The sequence below is a fragment of the Truncatella angustata genome (assembly GCF_020726525.1).
Source record: "Truncatella angustata strain MPI-SDFR-AT-0073 chromosome Unknown BKA67scaffold_2, whole genome shotgun sequence".
Classification (NCBI taxonomy): domain Eukaryota; kingdom Fungi; phylum Ascomycota; class Sordariomycetes; order Amphisphaeriales; family Sporocadaceae; genus Truncatella; species Truncatella angustata.
The window spans coordinates 4,303,392-4,320,249 of NW_025763382.1; the positions used below are offsets into that span (position 1 = coordinate 4,303,392).

General features: G+C 46.7%; 6 protein-coding genes across 6 annotated transcripts; 5 read left to right on the forward strand and 1 right to left on the reverse strand.

Moving 5' to 3' along the window:
• Positions 1-292: 292 nt before the first annotated feature.
• On the forward strand, positions 293-2,462 carry BKA67DRAFT_512126 (major facilitator superfamily domain-containing protein; the record flags this gene model as incomplete). The annotated part of the gene is made up of 4 exons (XM_046097449.1): positions 293-704; positions 853-1,438; positions 1,556-1,724; positions 1,863-2,462. The coding sequence occupies 4 exons, from the start codon at positions 293-295 to the stop codon at positions 2,460-2,462; spliced, it is 1,767 nt and encodes a 588-aa protein (XP_045961745.1).
• Positions 2,463-3,589: 1,127 nt separating this feature from the next.
• BKA67DRAFT_643507 (uncharacterized protein) lies at positions 3,590-4,433 on the reverse strand (the record flags this gene model as incomplete). Its single annotated transcript, XM_046105825.1, has 3 exons — positions 3,590-4,060; positions 4,245-4,314; positions 4,372-4,433. 3 exons carry the CDS (start codon positions 4,431-4,433, stop codon positions 3,590-3,592), a joined length of 603 nt encoding a protein of 200 aa, XP_045961746.1.
• A 2,309-nt stretch (positions 4,434-6,742) lies between these two features.
• Positions 6,743-8,228, forward strand: BKA67DRAFT_590967 (major facilitator superfamily domain-containing protein; the record flags this gene model as incomplete). Its single annotated transcript, XM_046104653.1, has 3 exons — positions 6,743-6,825; positions 6,886-7,342; positions 7,395-8,228. 3 exons carry the CDS (start codon positions 6,743-6,745, stop codon positions 8,226-8,228), a joined length of 1,374 nt encoding a protein of 457 aa, XP_045961747.1.
• A 687-nt stretch (positions 8,229-8,915) lies between these two features.
• BKA67DRAFT_555483 (cytochrome P450) lies at positions 8,916-11,264 on the forward strand. The gene is made up of 8 exons (XM_046102084.1): positions 8,916-9,411; positions 9,465-9,501; positions 9,551-9,642; positions 9,696-9,780; positions 9,846-10,353; positions 10,407-10,573; positions 10,637-11,019; positions 11,088-11,264. The coding sequence occupies exons 1-8, from the start codon at positions 9,190-9,192 to the stop codon at positions 11,130-11,132; spliced, it is 1,539 nt and encodes a 512-aa protein (XP_045961748.1). The 5' UTR covers positions 8,916-9,189; the 3' UTR covers positions 11,133-11,264.
• A 1,189-nt stretch (positions 11,265-12,453) lies between these two features.
• On the forward strand, positions 12,454-14,181 carry BKA67DRAFT_555486 (uncharacterized protein). Its single transcript, XM_046102085.1, has 4 exons — positions 12,454-13,081; positions 13,152-13,364; positions 13,419-13,711; positions 13,770-14,181. The coding sequence occupies exons 1-4, from the start codon at positions 12,935-12,937 to the stop codon at positions 14,155-14,157; spliced, it is 1,041 nt and encodes a 346-aa protein (XP_045961749.1). The 5' UTR covers positions 12,454-12,934; the 3' UTR covers positions 14,158-14,181.
• Positions 14,182-14,902: 721 nt separating this feature from the next.
• BKA67DRAFT_555488 (putative translation elongation factor eEF-1B gamma subunit) lies at positions 14,903-16,001 on the forward strand. The gene is made up of 3 exons (XM_046102086.1): positions 14,903-15,165; positions 15,222-15,322; positions 15,379-16,001. The coding sequence occupies exons 1-3, from the start codon at positions 15,106-15,108 to the stop codon at positions 15,893-15,895; spliced, it is 678 nt and encodes a 225-aa protein (XP_045961750.1). The 5' UTR covers positions 14,903-15,105; the 3' UTR covers positions 15,896-16,001.
• The last annotated feature ends 857 nt before the right edge of the window (positions 16,002-16,858 follow it).

The following is a 16,858-nucleotide window of genomic DNA, read 5'->3' on the forward strand; positions in this document are numbered from 1 at the left end:
GCACTACTGCAGGGCGTGAATGCTCTCAGGCTGCATGCTGCGTGGGGACGGAGCACGATTGTACCCTCGCCTTTGCCACAGTCGGGTCCTACGCAAGTAAGTCCCAAAAGATACGGCTGAGAACAATAAACTTAAATACCTAAGCACGTCGATCCCAATCCGCAATAAATGTTCGGAGTTTTTCTTCTTCTTCGTTCCCTTTCCTGAGCATTGCTACCCGCTCTCCAGCAAGAACGGCTACTTGTTTATTTACTTTCAAGTATATCGAAGTGTTGCTTGTTCGTGCTCCGTCATGAGGTTTCTCAACAGGACTTCACCACCTGTGGTGCCAGAAGTGGAGGAGCCTACTCACCCGGTTGAGCCAGAGAAGGCTGTTAACAAGACCGAAAACCCGGATGATGGTTCCGAAAGAGACGATATCTCCAGCGATGCGCAGGAAGGTGTGAAGGACATTGAGGCTATGGCCAAAGTCTGGTCAAAGTCAAACCTCATCGCCGCCTATGTCCTTATCTGGATTATCTATTTCGTCAATTCAATGCAGGAGGGCACAGCAAACCTACTAGCAATTTACGTTACTAGCTCTTTCTCGCAGGCACCGTTGACTGCGACCACCGGCGTTGTATCCAGTCTAGTTGGAGGTTTATTTAGGTTACCTCTTGCAAAGATTATCGACCTCTGGGGTCGGCCTCAAGGATATTTTCTCAGTAAGCAATCTTCGGAATCATTCATACCCTTTCATGAAGAGAGCGTATATTGCCTCTCAGGTAGCGAACTCTTCTCGACTATTTAGAATACTTCCCAAGACAGCTCAACTCAGCGTGAAGAGGCAAATACTGACTCCAAATACTGTAGTGGTTTGCTTTATGACATTAGGCTTGATTATGATGGCCGCTTGCCAAAATGTGGAAACATTTGCAGCAGCCCAGGTCTTCTACTGGGTAGGGTACAATGGCTTTGTTTACATCATTGGAGTTTTTGTATCCGACACCACATCTCTCAAAAACCGGGGCCTCATGTTTGCATTCGTTTCGTCACCTTACATCATCACCGTCTGGATTAATGGCAGGATCGCCACTGCATTTCTCAATGGTCCAGGATTTCGTTGGGCTTACGGAGCTTTCTCAATCATCGTGCCCTTCACGATGTTAACACTCTGGGGTCTCATGGTATACAACTACAGGAAAGCCAAAAGACTTGGGGTCCTGGTTCCTCGAAAAGCAAGCGGGCGAACGAAGTGGCAATCCTTCAAGCATTATGTTATCGAGTTCGATATCGTTGGCGTTCTGATCCTTGCTGCTGGTTTGGCGCTCTTTCTATTGGCATTCAACATTTACTCCTACCAGACAGACGGCTGGAGATCCCCAATGATCATTTGCTTCATTGTATTTGGAGTTCTTTTGATGGTTCTCTTTGCTATTTACGAGAAGTATTTTGCGCGGTACGTCATCATGCTGATCCCATGCTCCAAATTCGGTAAAGAGAAGGGGTGGATATTTGAACAATTATTTTTCGGATTTCCCATAGAATGATCTACTGACCATTTCTGCTGATGTAGCGTCAACTTTATTCCATTCAGCCTATTGAAAGACAGGACTTGCCTCGGCGCGTTCATCGTGGCCGGGAGTGTTTTCATCTCGTTTTATCTTTGGGATTCCTTCTTCTACCCTTTTATACTGGTTGTCAATAACCTCGACCCTATAAACGCAAATTACGTCTTGAATATTGTAAGTAATTAGTTCATAGGTTTCACACATGAATTTTGTCCAGGATTTGAGCATGTGCAACTCTTTGACCACCTCCGAGCCAACGGAATAGCTGTTTCAAAGGGTTCATCATCAAAGCTAACATGCTTGTTGCAATAGTACACTATTGGTGCGTGTGCATGGTCATTCGTTATCGGTTGGGCTATTCGTTACACTGGACGCTTCAAGTGGATCGCTACTTATTTCGCCATTCCATTCACTATCCTGGGAGCCGGACTCATGATTGCTTTCCGAGAACCAAACCAGGGCATCGGCCTAATTGTCATGTGCCAAATCTTCATCGCAGTTGCCGGTGGCGGTATCGTCATTACCGAACAAGTCGCAGCTCTTGCCGCGACGTCACACCAGTATGTCGCTGTAGTCCTGGCTGTCGAGAGTATGTTCTCGAGTATTGGGGGTGCTATCGGCCAAACAGTAGCTACGGCTATTTGGACCGGTGTCTTCCCGGGAAAGCTGGCCGAATATCTTCCAGAGTCCGAAAAGGCCAACGCATCGACCATTTATGGGAACGTAGCTGCTCAGCTGGCTTATCCTGTTGGCTCTGATACTCGTATTGCCATCCAGCGCGCCTATGGCGAGACACAGAAGCTGATGCTCATTGCCGCCACTGCTGTATTAATTATTCCTTGGATTGCGGCCTTCTGTTGGAGGAATATCAACGTTAAAAACTTCAAGCAGACTAAAGGTAATGTTATCTAAAGAGGCATTGCACTGTTCATCTGTCTGCTTCACAGATACATATAGAAGTCGATCATCGCAAGTTCACGCGGCACCAACAATGTTGAGTTTGAATTCCATGATCTGCTATTATAATGAAAGACAGTACTGTACATGGGCATCTTTACTTTTCGTTCTTTCGCGTCAAATCCAGTGCACTTCACGTTTTGTAAGCATTGCCGTGGCGAATCAGGCAAGGATCCTATAAAGAGCACCGATGATTACGGGCGATGAGAACAGCTAGAGGGGACTGCTCATAAAGTTTGAGTTAACTGAGGGATGAGGAACTTGCTAACCTGGTTGATTGGTGAACCAAGGAATCTGGCCAACTGAATGAGCATCTTCACATGGGAGGCTAGCCAGGTATTTTCTTTTCACACAAATTATGGCTTAGGATGACAGTAAATGAGCAGATATGTTATTGAGAGGTACGCTAGGCTTTCCTCTTGGACTGGACATTTCACTGGGCAAAATATGTTATCTCATGACCAGCATGTAGAAATGAACCTGGCTCATATGTATATATATAAATCAAATGATATATGTGAAAGCATGGACTACTCATTAATCGGACGTTAATTTGAGAGTCGGCAAGATATCTTGAGATTGCCCACCATTGCACCGCTGTAACAGTCTGCGAGGATGGATGGGAGCCAAACATCTCGAAAAGACGGGAGACAATTTGCAGTGGGATCCATCATCCTATTTCGTAAGCACCAACACACAAAACTTCTAACCTGATATCATACTCGAAAAGTCAACGAAGTGGAAATAAGGTTCTACGCACTGACAAACTGGAATAGCTCCCTCAGACTTGGAAACTACGGAGACACCAGCACAATACCAGCACCAAACGCGGGAAAGCTCAAAATAGCCAGGCCAGACTATAAGTAGGACTACCTCATACACTTTCATGGGATATTTTCTTTTTATCTAAATACTCAAATTGCGTGTCCAGCACTCAAATCTACCTTGAACACCCTCCTGGATGATGCGCGCTGGCTTAGGGAAACGAGGTTTATGACAGCCTCATTCTTAGATAATTCCGATAGTGATTGCGCACTATGGAAATGGTACATTATGGCAGTCCGTTGTCAAACAATGCCAGCTCAAGCCGCGAGCACAGTCGAACTTTGAAATTGCTGGAGCTCTGTCATGTCTTCTGCCACTACAAACTTTGTGTGGGGTGGCATACTGGACCAGCCCCCAGCTATCAGCGCAAGCGAGACACCCAGCTGCATGAAGAAGAGTAGAATGAGTCGGACGGCGAACGAACCCATTATCGGGTCCAGAAGAGGCAAATGGTCGAAAGCATAAGTTGTGTTATACGCCAGGCGCACAAGTTGAAAAGGGATCGCAGCGGCGGCAGAGAATATCATAAGCCTGGCGGGCCTTGTGATCGGATGATTGGGGCCGAGTGCTGAAGAGCGCTTCCATGTTGGCCAAATCCACCAGCACATCACAAAGATGACGAAAAGCATCAGACAATTGCCAATTTGATTGAGATTTTGGGCGGCGACACCTCCCGCCGCAGTCGCGCTTGGGGACCCTCCGTATGTGGCTAGTGCGATACCGGCTGTCTGCGTTATTCAAAGATCTCAGTTAGTTAATGTTCATGTGATGCTAGGAAATATGCTTCGGGTTCTGACTTGATGAAGACCACTAGTCTCACTTCTTGAGAGACCTGCAGCCAAAGAAAGTCATCGACTACTATTTTATAAGGGCAAAGACAGTTTGAGGACACAGGTTGTCTTCAATACATACGTTGGTTAAATGAGTAATGCCAAGGATCGATTTTTCGGTCCAGCGTCGAGGATATGGGAGCATGATATTGCTAATGGGCAATACATATTAGCTGTAGAATCGGGGTTCGAGACAAGGGCACACTTACACTTCATAGAGGATACCAATGATTGCCAGTGAGAGGCATGCTAGACTTCCCGCATTCGTCATGATAGTCACTGTATTTGGAAGCAGTGGGTCGTGACGATGAACTATTTGATACGCGTCTGAACAGAAGCGAAGGCCGAAGTAGGACAAAAAGATAGGCCAGCACACCAATCCAGTCTTCCCATGTTTCCAAGTGATCCAGCAAGTAGGAAAGAACAAAACCGCATATATAGTAAGGTCGGCAATGGCAAGATTGATAATGCTAGAAGATGGTGGTGGATAAGAATCCGTCAAGTCCGACATTTCTAGATGAGGTTTCGTGATAATTGGCTGCTGAGAGGACGTGTATTTAGAGAGAAGACCGCCAGTAAAAAGGCACAGAAGGGTTTAGACAGCTGTTGCAGTATATGAAGTGGTGATAAACGATTGTATGCGATGTAGGATATGTTTTATGGGATTCGGTAATAATGGAGATTGCCACTTGGTTAACGGCAGTCGATCGATCAATATATATCGACTACTACACCTAGTACGTGAGCCTGAGCTTTTGCGTCTTTGAGCACGATTGAGTATTTGTCAGACCTTGCAGCTGGTTGGTAGGAGGTATCATTCACGGACGGCAAGCTATTTAACTCCACTGATAGGGCTGTGTATGCAGAACTAAACGATGTGTAACGACCGGCTAAGCTGAATATAAAACGACTACTCGTTGTGACTTCCCCTGCAAGGGCACCTTTGAAAGGATGCCTAAGCATGAATGCAAGGCGCCCACGTGTCTGATTCGTGTTAGTTGCGAAAACTGCCTCGCACTGGATGTACGAAGCATTAGCCGACCATAGAAGTATAGGAGGATACCCCTACTAGATGAGTGGCTTATCAAAAAGTTCACATTACTCGCGCTGGGCAGTGCACTCAACGACGACATTTACAAAAGGACGACAGCTTGCAAACCATGCACCTAGAGCCACTAGTTAAGCTCAGCAGCCTCAACTGCCGGAAGACCAATAGTATTACTTACCGAAGTGAGGGTCGCGCGTTAACCCCAGCGCTATGAATAGACGCTCCCGGGGATAGCTGCTCCTCTTGCACACAGAGTCAACGCATTTGAGCGAAAACTCTACTTGAATCTGTCAAGCAAGCGCAGGGGCGCAATTGCCGAAATCCATGACTGGAGTGTGCCTTGCGGATCTGCCTCTACGAGACCCCAGTGTAAAATATACCGAGATATAAGCTTTCGCTACAGAGATTGTCGGCCACTCGAAAAATTGACAGATTCGCCCATCGTCCTAATAGGACACCAAAACGGCTGGTTGATTGATGCAAGAGCGAGCCAATCGGACTCGGAAGCGAAACACCAATGATATCCGCTATGGTGTCCTTGGCTCATATGTGCAATTCATTGAGTTCCACATTCCTCTTGGTGTAATTAGCTACACAAATTGGAAGTCATGGTGAAGACGTGGAACTTTTGGTCCGTTCCTCATCTTAGCTATGCAGCTAGGGATTGGCATACACGGTAGACGACCTACAGAAGCTACGGAGTACAATTGACGACGTGGAACCAAAAAATAGGACAAAGAACAACACGAGCGATTGCCGGCAACGATTGAGAGGATATACGCAAGCCACCCACACTCTACAGTATCCACGATAAACACTAGTACTTGGCCACCGTTAGTTAATGTTTCGAAGAGACACGTCGGTCTTGGCAGTGATGTGCTCATCCAAACGTGCAGTTCGCATTCGGAAAGCTATGCACTATAGTCGGTACTCAAAAGCGTTTAACGGTGAGGTTGTCCCGCAATTGGCGTCGCCAATTTGGCGATGCACCCCTATGGTAGAGTCTGGTAGCATTGTGCGCATAGCCAACAACTTCAAACAGAAGAGTATCATTTCAAATTTGAGGCACGACATCCGCTCGCTCCGAACCCTGGAAATGAAATTTTTTTACGTGGATAACGACAAGACTTTTTCGCAGTTTGTTTTTGCAGAGGACAGGGTATGGAGAAAGTGTGCTCCAAAGCCTCTGGACGCGCCACAGCTGAGATCCTCGGATCCTTATATCATTGGCTGGACGTCTCCACTGTCTTATAAGCTTAACATGGCCTGACATTACCGGCAGGCTCGAGACCAATAGGTAGAAGAATGTCACGTCTCGTTTCGTAAAGTTACTCCTGAAAACTGCTTTACTTCTCACAAGGTCGATCGTTTTCCGCCCACCAATATTGATCGCCGCGATGATCGAAACAACAAGAGCAGAAGACTCAGGCATGGCACCAAGATCAGCTGACATAGAAAAAGGTAGCAGCACTGATGCCAACAATGCGCCGAACCACGAGGATCTGGTCGTATATTGGGAACAACCGGAAGATATGGATCCCCAGAACCCCATGAATTGGAGTGCTATTCGCAAATGGTCAATCGTTGGTATCTTAGCCTTTCTAAGTCTACTTGTGTAAGCTCAAATCACAATAGCAACCCATGATTGATAAACTGACAGTAATATATCTTCTAGTCCTTTAGCTTCGTCCATGCTAGCACCAGGTGTACCGCTGGTTCTAGAAGAATTTCAGACCAACAACAATCAGCTTGCAACATTCGTCGTTTCAGTCTTTGTGTTGGGCTTCGCCTTCGGTCCACTGATCCTTGCACCTCTTAGTGAGCTTTACGGTCGCAATCGTATTTACCACGTCTGCAATGCGCTTTTCACCATCTTCACAATCGCATGTGCTCTTGCGACCAACATAGGCATGCTGATTGCTTTCCGATTCCTCGCAGGGTTCTCCGGGGTCGCTGTTCTGACGATAGGAAGCGGTACTATTGTTGACTTGATGCCGCCGGATCAAAGAGGACGGGCAATGGCTCTCTGGTCTGGCGGACCGATCCTCGGTCCCGTCATCGGCCCAGTCTGTGGAGGATTCTTGGTTGAAGCTGCTGGTTGGAGATGGGTTTTCTGGCTGATCGCCATCGCGGTAAGCACGACCTTTGATGCACACGTACCTGTGCTAATAAAAAACAACTCAGTCAGGAATCACGACTTTGGTGTCGCTTTTTGTCCTCCGTGAGACTTATGCACCGGAAATACTCGAGAGGAAAGCGGCCAAACTGCGGAAAGAAACTGGCAATACAGGATACCAATCCAAACTGAAGAAGCCAGGATCCTCAAAGAAGCTCTTTGCCACCGCCATCGTCCGGCCACTACGAATGCTCTTATTTTCGCCATTAATTACGATCTTGTGCACGTATGTGGCAATACTATATGGCCTTATGTACGTTCTTTTCACGACGTTTACATTTGTATTCGAGGAACAGTATGGTTTTGGTGCCCAGAGTGCTGGCTTGGTCTTCATTGGAGGCGGTGTTGGCAATATACTTGGCCAACTGCTTGTTGGTATTCTATCAGACAAGATGATCAAGGCGAAAAAAGCAAAAGGTCAGGAGCCTCAACCAGAAATCCGGCTTAGTCTTTTGATTACGGTACCTTCTGGGCTGGCGTTACCACTGGGTCTGATTATGTATGGATGGACGGCCGAGAAAGAGCTCCATTGGATGGCACCGATTGTCGGCACAGGTATCATGGGATTTGGAATGATGGGTCTCTTCATGAGTATTTTGACTTACCTTGTCGACGCATTTCAAGCCCATGCAGCTTCAGTAACTGCAGCCAATGCTGTGTTGAGGAGTGTTCTAGGAGCGGTCCTTCCACTCATTGGCCTGCAGCTTTACGATCGACTGGGCTTGGGTTGGGGAAACACTTTGCTTGGCCTGATCTTGCTGGCTTTTGCCCCTGTGACTTGGATATTGGCGATTTATGGCAATCGTCTCAGGATGCACCCAAAGTTCGCCAGAGAATTCTAAAGGACTCAATTGTACTTGATCGCATAATTAGGCCACGATGTACAAGTAGTGTATATCAATTGTAAAATCATTCTACCCAATATCTTTGGCACAGCGTAGGTCACACATTTGCGGTATTACAAGGCCCATTTGCTTAGTGCCGGGCTTGTCCCATGTCCGGGAATGGTTTTGTTCAACGGGAGTGAACTCACACGCACACCGGCGCCTCTCGCTTCTCGCTTATAGGAAGAAACCTTATGTCATCAAATGTTACGGTGCCAACACATCTTTCGGAGTTGGCAATCGATGCGGCGTTACTTGACGATTGATGCCTCTTCGGCGCATATGTAGTACGACACAAATTCAGATTCGTCGACCGACACCCGGAGCGACTGCCATATGATAAAGGGGGAATGTATATCAACAAGTTTTACAACCCGAGGAATTTAACGAGGAATCCGAAAACACGGAACGGCATTTACATACAACCAATCAGATGCCCAACTGACACGACCTATCTCGACCACCCCAAAGTTATTGTCCAAGTTATGGGGAATGAAAATGGGAAAAGGGGGGGGGGGGGGGGGCGGTGGAATATCACCAAGGTTAGCGCAGGCGAGAGCGAGAACGAGAGCGAAGATCGACAGCAATTTCGGCTTTGGCGCAGTTCAGGCTGTGCACCATGGAAAGATGGCACGGGCCGAGTGTCCGCTTGATGCGTTAAGAAGTCTGCTCCCTAAAGTCCATACATCTAGTGGATGTGCGTTGCTGAGAGCTAAGGAAGAGGGCACATTGAACTCGGTAATTACCCCGTACTCGTATTTGTCCACCGCTAGCTGCTCACACGTGTAGCTTGAATATTCCTTCAAGAGATGGAAAGCATAAAGCAACGACTGCCCGCCGACATTTTTGTTTGATAACGTTTCGTTCAATTGAACGTCTTTCATTGAACACCGAGCCCAACCTCGTCTTGCTTTTCATAATGGATATTACGCAGACTCGCCACAACATCATCGCGGAGCGGTGGCCTGTCATATTGGCTGCTCTTCTGGTAGTGCTCCTCGCAGGCGTCTACCCTTACGCACTCAGGGCCGTTCAAATTGCGCGTATACCCACCATTGGCACCGAACTAGGCGGCGTAGATAAGCGCAGACAAGCTTATATCGCGTCAGCGCGACAATTGTATAACGATGGTTACCGCAAAGTGCGTAGTATATTGGAATGGAGTATGCCACAATTTCTGACAGATAGCTGCAGTTCAAGAATGGTGTATTCCAGATTACAACGCCGCGGAGTATGATCTAGTCGCCCATGTCCACGACAGTTTCGCTAACTTATAAAAGACACAACCGTGGTGGTACTGAGTCCCAAATATTTGCCCGAGATCAAGAAGTTGCCAGACTCAATACTTAGTATGGATGCTTCGGTCGTTGAGGTATTGATGAATAGTCACCCACCCAGCCTTGTTTAGTTAACTGATCTTGCCAGACTATTGAGGCCAAGTATACCAAAATCGAGCCCACAGTTCCCATCGTCCCACACACAGTGAAGGCTGAGCTGACCCCTGCTCTCGGTAAATTCTCGAAATCTCTGCTATTTGGTTGCTCGTATATTACTGACATGTAACCATCAATATAGTCCGGCTGAACCCGACCATTGCTCAAGAAGTCCGGGAATCCATGGCACTTGAGTTTCCACCATGTTCCGAATGGACACCTATCAATATTCACCACAAGCTTCTTCGGATAGTAGCTATGGTCTCCGGTCGTATCTTCATCGGTCCGGAGCTGTGTCGCGATGAGAGATACTTAGATGCCGCTATCAACTATACCATTGAGGTAATGACGGCACAGAGGGCGGTTGTTCAGATGCATCCCTGGTTGCGTCCTTTCTTTGCAGCTCGGCTGCCTGAGATCAAAAAGTTAGAGAAGCGGAAGCAAGAAGCTTACGAGTTTCTTGGTCCCATGATTGACGCTCGTAGACAGGCCTGGAATCAAGCAAAGAACGACGGTCCGGATGATATGCTACAGTGGCTTCTGACCAATCAACCAAAGTTTCCTGATGAACATAGCCAGAACCTTGTCGAAGTTCAGTTGGGTCTAAGTTTTGCGGCGATTCACACGACTGTGCTGGTTGCGACAAATGTGTAAGTTCTGTTGAGACGCCCGCATGGTATTTGGGTGCTCAATATAATCGCAGATTTTACAGTGCTGCGGCTTTGCCGGAGCTGATGCCGGAACTACGCGAGGAGATCGAGGAAGCTTTAGCTCAGAACGACGGTATTTTCACGAGCAAAGCCCTACAGGCCATGACGAAACTGGACAGCTTTCTCAAGGAAACACTTCGAGTATACCCGGCAACAATGGGTGAGCTTTCAAACTTCTCTGTGTCCAATATGCCGGTCTATATTAATCCGAATCGCTCGACAGCCTCCTTTCAGCGCAAGGTTCTGCGTACGTTTACTCTTTTAGATGGCCGCGTGATTCCCGCAGGCGTCACTATTGAGATACCGGCAACAGCTATTAGTTCAGACCCGGACGTGTTCCCAAATGCCGATCAATATGACCCTCTCAGGTTCTATAAGATGCGTCAGCAGGCTAAGGAATCTTCAAACGAAAGCGGTGCACTGAATCAATTCGTGAGCGTCAGTGCCAACAGCCTCAATTTTGGGTACGGTCGTCATGCTTGTCCGGGAAGATTCTTCGCCGCCAACGAGATCAAGATGATATTTGCCAACGCTCTGATGAAATACGACTTTAAGCTTGCGAATGGAGAGACTGAGAGATATCCCAACATGGAGTTCGCGCATATGGTGAGTTGAGATAATCCTGTCCAGGGCAAGGACCGCGCGTCATGACAGAGCACTAACAGGTGATGCAGTCGATCCCGAATCCATCAAAAGAAATCTTGTTAAAGCAACGATAATCGCTCAAACCAAAGATCGAAGAACATTCTGGGCATTTAGCAAATAGACCGTGGAAGGAAACAAAGCACTCGTCGTGAACCGTTCTCGTAGTAATTTAGGCATGAAACAATCAATTGATAACATCGCATATACTGGAGTTTGACATAACTTACCTTAGGCCAATTACGGGCATTTGAGAAGTCGAGAAGTCGTCTCGTGGAACCACCTCCCAGGTCTCAGTTATGGCAAATTGCCGTCATCGCTGCCATAACAAGGCACGCTTTGATGGTTGGACATAAGTTTGCTAGGAGCCCAGGTAACGGCTTAGAGGCAAGGCCATACTCCAACCAGATAACGGTTTCTAGTTCCAGCCTTTAGACGAAATCGCTTACGGTTGAGTGCGCATCAAGCTGTCAGATTATGCGTGCTTGTAATACTCGAGGATCATTGCGGCTTGGAAAACCCAGGGGTTGCAATCTTCAGCACGTGTAAGTCATCATATAGTCGGCCGGTGTGTTACATTGCGCTATCAAGTCACTAAGTGATACAGTCTAAGTAACAAGAACATATGCATCACTGCAACACGTAATTGCATGCCATGACCGCTGTGTAGCCTGTCCCTCAAGACTGGGTGGGTTTCAGAATTTCGGCAACTTCAAAATCGGGGCGTGGGGAAACATGGAAGAGCGCCTCAGGCGACGCGGTACAACCGTATCATGGAAATAATTCCAATGTTGCTGGGGAATAAGTGTTTGCATGACTTTCAGGAATGCCGAGAATAAGGAACTATTGGATACGCTTGTTGTTCATCCGTCACATTGCAACCATGATTCGAACTCCCAAACGCGCGGCGTGGTGTGGGCGCGGCCCCTTGGTATTATCAAGCAGCAAAGTGGAGTTCATGTCGGACGGAGATTCTCAGCAGAGCGCGAGACCGCGAGACTATCAGGCGAGCAATGCTGCAACCTACATTCACAAGGGTTTCAATTCGATAGTGTGTTACGGGTTGTAATAACTGAATTGTGACAAACTTTGGAAGGAAACGGGCTTTATGAAAAAGCTGGTGGCTCGGAATATTGCCCAAAGTATGTTTTGGAAACAAGTTCTACAACTATGATTAAGATTCTGTGACTCCGATCGTAAACACTACGCCCGACGACATATACGCTACGTCGTAGGGTCTCGTTTGGAATATCCAAAACATCTGTAAGAAAGCACCTGGCCGGGAGACGTAAAGCCCTGACAGTTCTCCGCATTGGTAGGTGTGGAGAAGGAGAAAAAGGCTGGCATTGTTAGCAATCTCGCATCGGCTGGGTTACCGAAATCGTATAGTCGGGTCCATGCACCTTGCCGAAAGGCAGTGCCTAACTGGATCCGGCTTCGACGTCCATATGAAATTCGGCGGCTAACGAGACATTTGACAACAGCCTTCTAGATGCGCTGATTTCTTAGCCTGCTAGCACGTGTAAGGAAACTCATTTGCCCCGAGACATACAGCACTTCCATTGGCGTAATCTACGGAGGTTCCGAATGTTTGGCCTTGAGGTCGCTGTTCACAGCAATATGCAATGCTATGACCATCCGTGCCCTAGGCCTTGCATGGCCTATCCGTCAGAATGGTGCACTGCTTGCCGCATTGAGGTTCATAGTCCCGCAGAATCGACCTGCCGACCATAATAAGTGCAGGCTGCTCGATTGTGCGACGGCGATTCGTCATGAATTGTTCATTTGCGTAGTTCACCACCATCGTGTCCTCAAGTTATGACTGTCTATACCTCGGTGAGGTTTTAGAGTGCGACTATCATCGCAAACGGTCATCACAATGGCAGAAACCCGAGCGCCTCAATTTCAAGGCGTGTTAATCGCCTTTCTTCTAGCATCTACTGTCAGTGTCGCCGCGCGATGCTACACAAGAATAAGGCTTGTCAGGATATTCGCTGTTGAGGATTATTTAGCCGTGGCAACATATGTAAGAGGACCTTCCATGTATCAAGCCTATGGTAGTGTCGTTCGAATACTAATTGTGCCGTTTTCATTAGATTTTCTATGCCGCATATACTACGTGTGCTTTGATATCCATTCAGCACGGCCTCTGCTCGCACGTCGCCGATGTCCCGCTCGAAGAACGGCCGAAGGCTATCATGTGGCGCTGGATAGCAGTCACATTTTACATTTTGGTGTCGGGAATGACCAAACTCATCGTTGGCATCTTTTTGACGCGTGTATGTACCAGGCAACGATGGCATAATGTAGTAGGTTTTCTTTTCCGACATATCTCGTTCGCACACAGTACTGACTGGAGCTAGACCCTGTGGGTAATCATGGGTATCATCGCTGTCTACAGTGTTTTCTATGCAATTTTAAACATCAACACGTGTCATCCCATCGAGCACGAATGGTTGCGATACGGAGTTGAGCCAACGGACATGACAGGATGCAACGACAAGTTACTGGGAACGATCCCGACCTATATCGCAGCTTTCCTCAATGTTATAGTGGACTGGATTTTGGCAATTGTACCCGCAACAGTATTGTGGAATTTGAAAATGGAGAAAAAGCTAAAGATAACGACCTATATAGTATTAGCAATCGGGTCGATGTAAGTCATGGTATAGGAATACCTAAACAATGGGATAACCAACTAATCGAGGTTCTAGAGCGTCCGTCGCCTCGATCGTGCGCATTCCATATGCGCAAGACTTCCTCGTTAAGCCAGATTACCTATACCAATTCACAGATCTCGGCATCTGGAGCACTGTCGAAATCGGAGCCGGCCTATCTGCTTCATGTCTTGCGACTCTGAAGCCATTGTTAAGAAGAATGAGAACAGGCCAGGCGTCATCAAATCCATTCGACGAATCTGCCTTCAGCGGGAGCTTCCAGTACCATAAGGGTCGACCGAGTAGCATCCCGAGGATATATCGCCCGGACCTATCAAACCATTATGCCATGGTGAGCATCACATCAGAGGGCAAGTTCTCGAAGCTTGAAGAGCTGGATGCGATAGTTGTGAGAAAAGAGATATCGGCTACCCACATCGTGTAGGGCCCATGGTGGCTTGTATACCGCGAAGGTTTAGAATGGTCAAAGACAGACAGTTCGCAAACCATTTCATGATGATGATAACATTGAATAATTGTCACTCGACCCTGATTAATGCATCTCCCGTTTCTAGTCGCGATTGAGTCACTGGTACAACACCCTAGGGTCAGTTGCTCGATCATGCTATTCAAAAGCTCGGTCGCCAAACTTGGTACCACTCCAAAAGGCTATATGCCACATCGACATAGCCAACTGGCAGTATTGGTCAAATGACTGAGAACCTGACACACCCACCGCTTCACAAAGTTTTTGATGTGGGTTTAGCGTTAAGGCACTTATTTCACCGTCAACACAAATCCCTCGCAACATTTGGCACACCATTCTAGGTTTCCATGTGACTTACAACGACCATAAGCTAGACCACATGCATAGAGTATTTGTCTGATACGCGGGCACTGCTCCCCATTGTGCTGTATACCGATGGCCAGACGTCATAGCATACCTACGAGCACTTCCCGCCATGGTTCGTTAGTCATGACTCATAACGAAGTGCCACCTATCGTAGGCACTGTCAAGCTATAAGTCAATCTGGATTGAAGGATTCTGCAACGTTCGCGTAATGTTACATCCCGTTATTGATTGGTGTAGCAATTAGGCTGCCACGGCAGTATTGCTATTTGCATACGACGACTATACTAGATCCGCCATTAGACCATCAAATCGAAGACACTAAATTCTATGGGATTGGAAACAATTGGCCAAGCGCTGACCACTCATACAATTTGTCATGCAAGCATGCGGCAAGGAATGCGATACACCTTGTAGACCTTGGACGCTTACAAATGTCAAGAGATCGCCTTGTATACTTATTGAGCATATACCTATGTATCACCATTACTTTTCACTGTCTTGATCTCCGTTCATTTGGATTCGACGGCATCTTGAAGCACAATGGCCCCATTTGGAACACTATATACTATCCCAGGACGAGTACATCCAAGAACAAGAAAGGTTGGTATCAAAGAGTCAGTAAGAAAGTATTGATGAGTTAAAGCTCACGTATCCAGATCTTCGCCGCTGCGACGTTGAACGGCCTTGAGCTTCAAGTACCGAGTGACTTTGAGCCTGGCGAGACCAACAAGACGCCTGAGTTTTTGAACAAATTTCCGTACGTCGACCTGGGGAAGGGAACCTATAGCTGAACCCCGTCACTAATGGTCGAAGATTGGGCAAGGTCCCAGCTTTTGAAACCCCAGAAGGCTTCAAGTTGGTCGAGAGTTCTGCCATCGCATCGTACATTGCAGGACAGGGCTCCAAACGCGACCAATTGCTGGGCGCAACTGCGGAGGATCGCGCTAGGAACGAACAATGGATTCTTTTCAACGAGCTGCATCTTGAGACAACCGCTTATACGTTAGCTGCATGGCGCATGGAAATTGAAGAATTCGATGCGAAGAAAGAGAAAGCAGCTGCAAAAGACCTAGTCAGATGGTTGGACTATTACGAATCACATTTGGCAGGAAGGCAGTGGTTCATCAACGCTGATGGGGCAGGGCCGAGTTTGGCTGACTTGACTATCGGCGGGACATTGTTCGCGTTGTACTTTGTGTATGTGGATGCGGAAATGCGCCCACAATACGCGAATATCTTGGCCTTCTTCGAAAGATTGAAGCAGACAACGGGATTGATGGAATTGTATACTGGGCCAATGGTTGACAAGAGAAAAGCATGCCCCAACTGACTGGGCGCTGGCACTGCTGGATCGCAAATAGACATCTAACACAGGTTCGGCATAGAAAATATGAGGTACAATTGAGATGTAGGGCAACTCTGGTCAGTCATTTCCCGTGTTCGGTTGCGATTCTCCCAATCACAGCATACTCCGTCCATCTGAAAATTCCGTGTGTGAATACAATCGAGGTAGCCAACCAGTGAGGGACTGCTCAGGCGGCCTTCGTTCTGGGGCGGTTCAACCGAAAGGTTGCACTAATTAGGGCAGGAGACTACATAGTCCCAACTTACCGTTATGATCTCAGCTGTACCATTACCTTCAACAAAGAGAGTCGAAGTCAACTGTAGAGAAGTTGCTTCGTCGTGCATGCTTGGGTTGCATAGTGTAGCCTTGACCAGAACCACAGGCGAAATGATACAAAGAGTAATGCTTCCTGTCTTTGGAGTTCATAATGTGCACCATTGCAGAGTTACCCCGCTATTGGGTCGTCAGCCAGACTGGTAACAGACAGCAGTGTCCACCGTACGAGAAACCCAACTAACCTAACCATTTTCCCCCACTTTTGCAACGCACCCCCTTTCGCAACCATTTCCCCGCCAAATCCGTAGTTTTCAATATTTGTAACTTCTTGAATGCATATGTTAAAAATATATAAAAAATGTCATTAGAGTGTGATTATGATTCTTAAGAAGTATAAAATACTATAAGAAAATTACGTAAATTCTTTTGAGGTTAAATAAATACTTTAAAAGTTAAAATTTTGATTTTCTACTAGGTCTTACTTTAAAATTCTATAATTAAATAAAGAAAATAGCTATTAAGTAATAACTTAGCAAATAGAGTACAAATAGAAATACATTATATATATAGAGTTTATAATTCAAGATTATATAAAAATATGATTTTTAAATAATTTTTAAAGTAATAGTATAATTCATATATTTAAATATTTGTAATTAAATTAAGAAAATA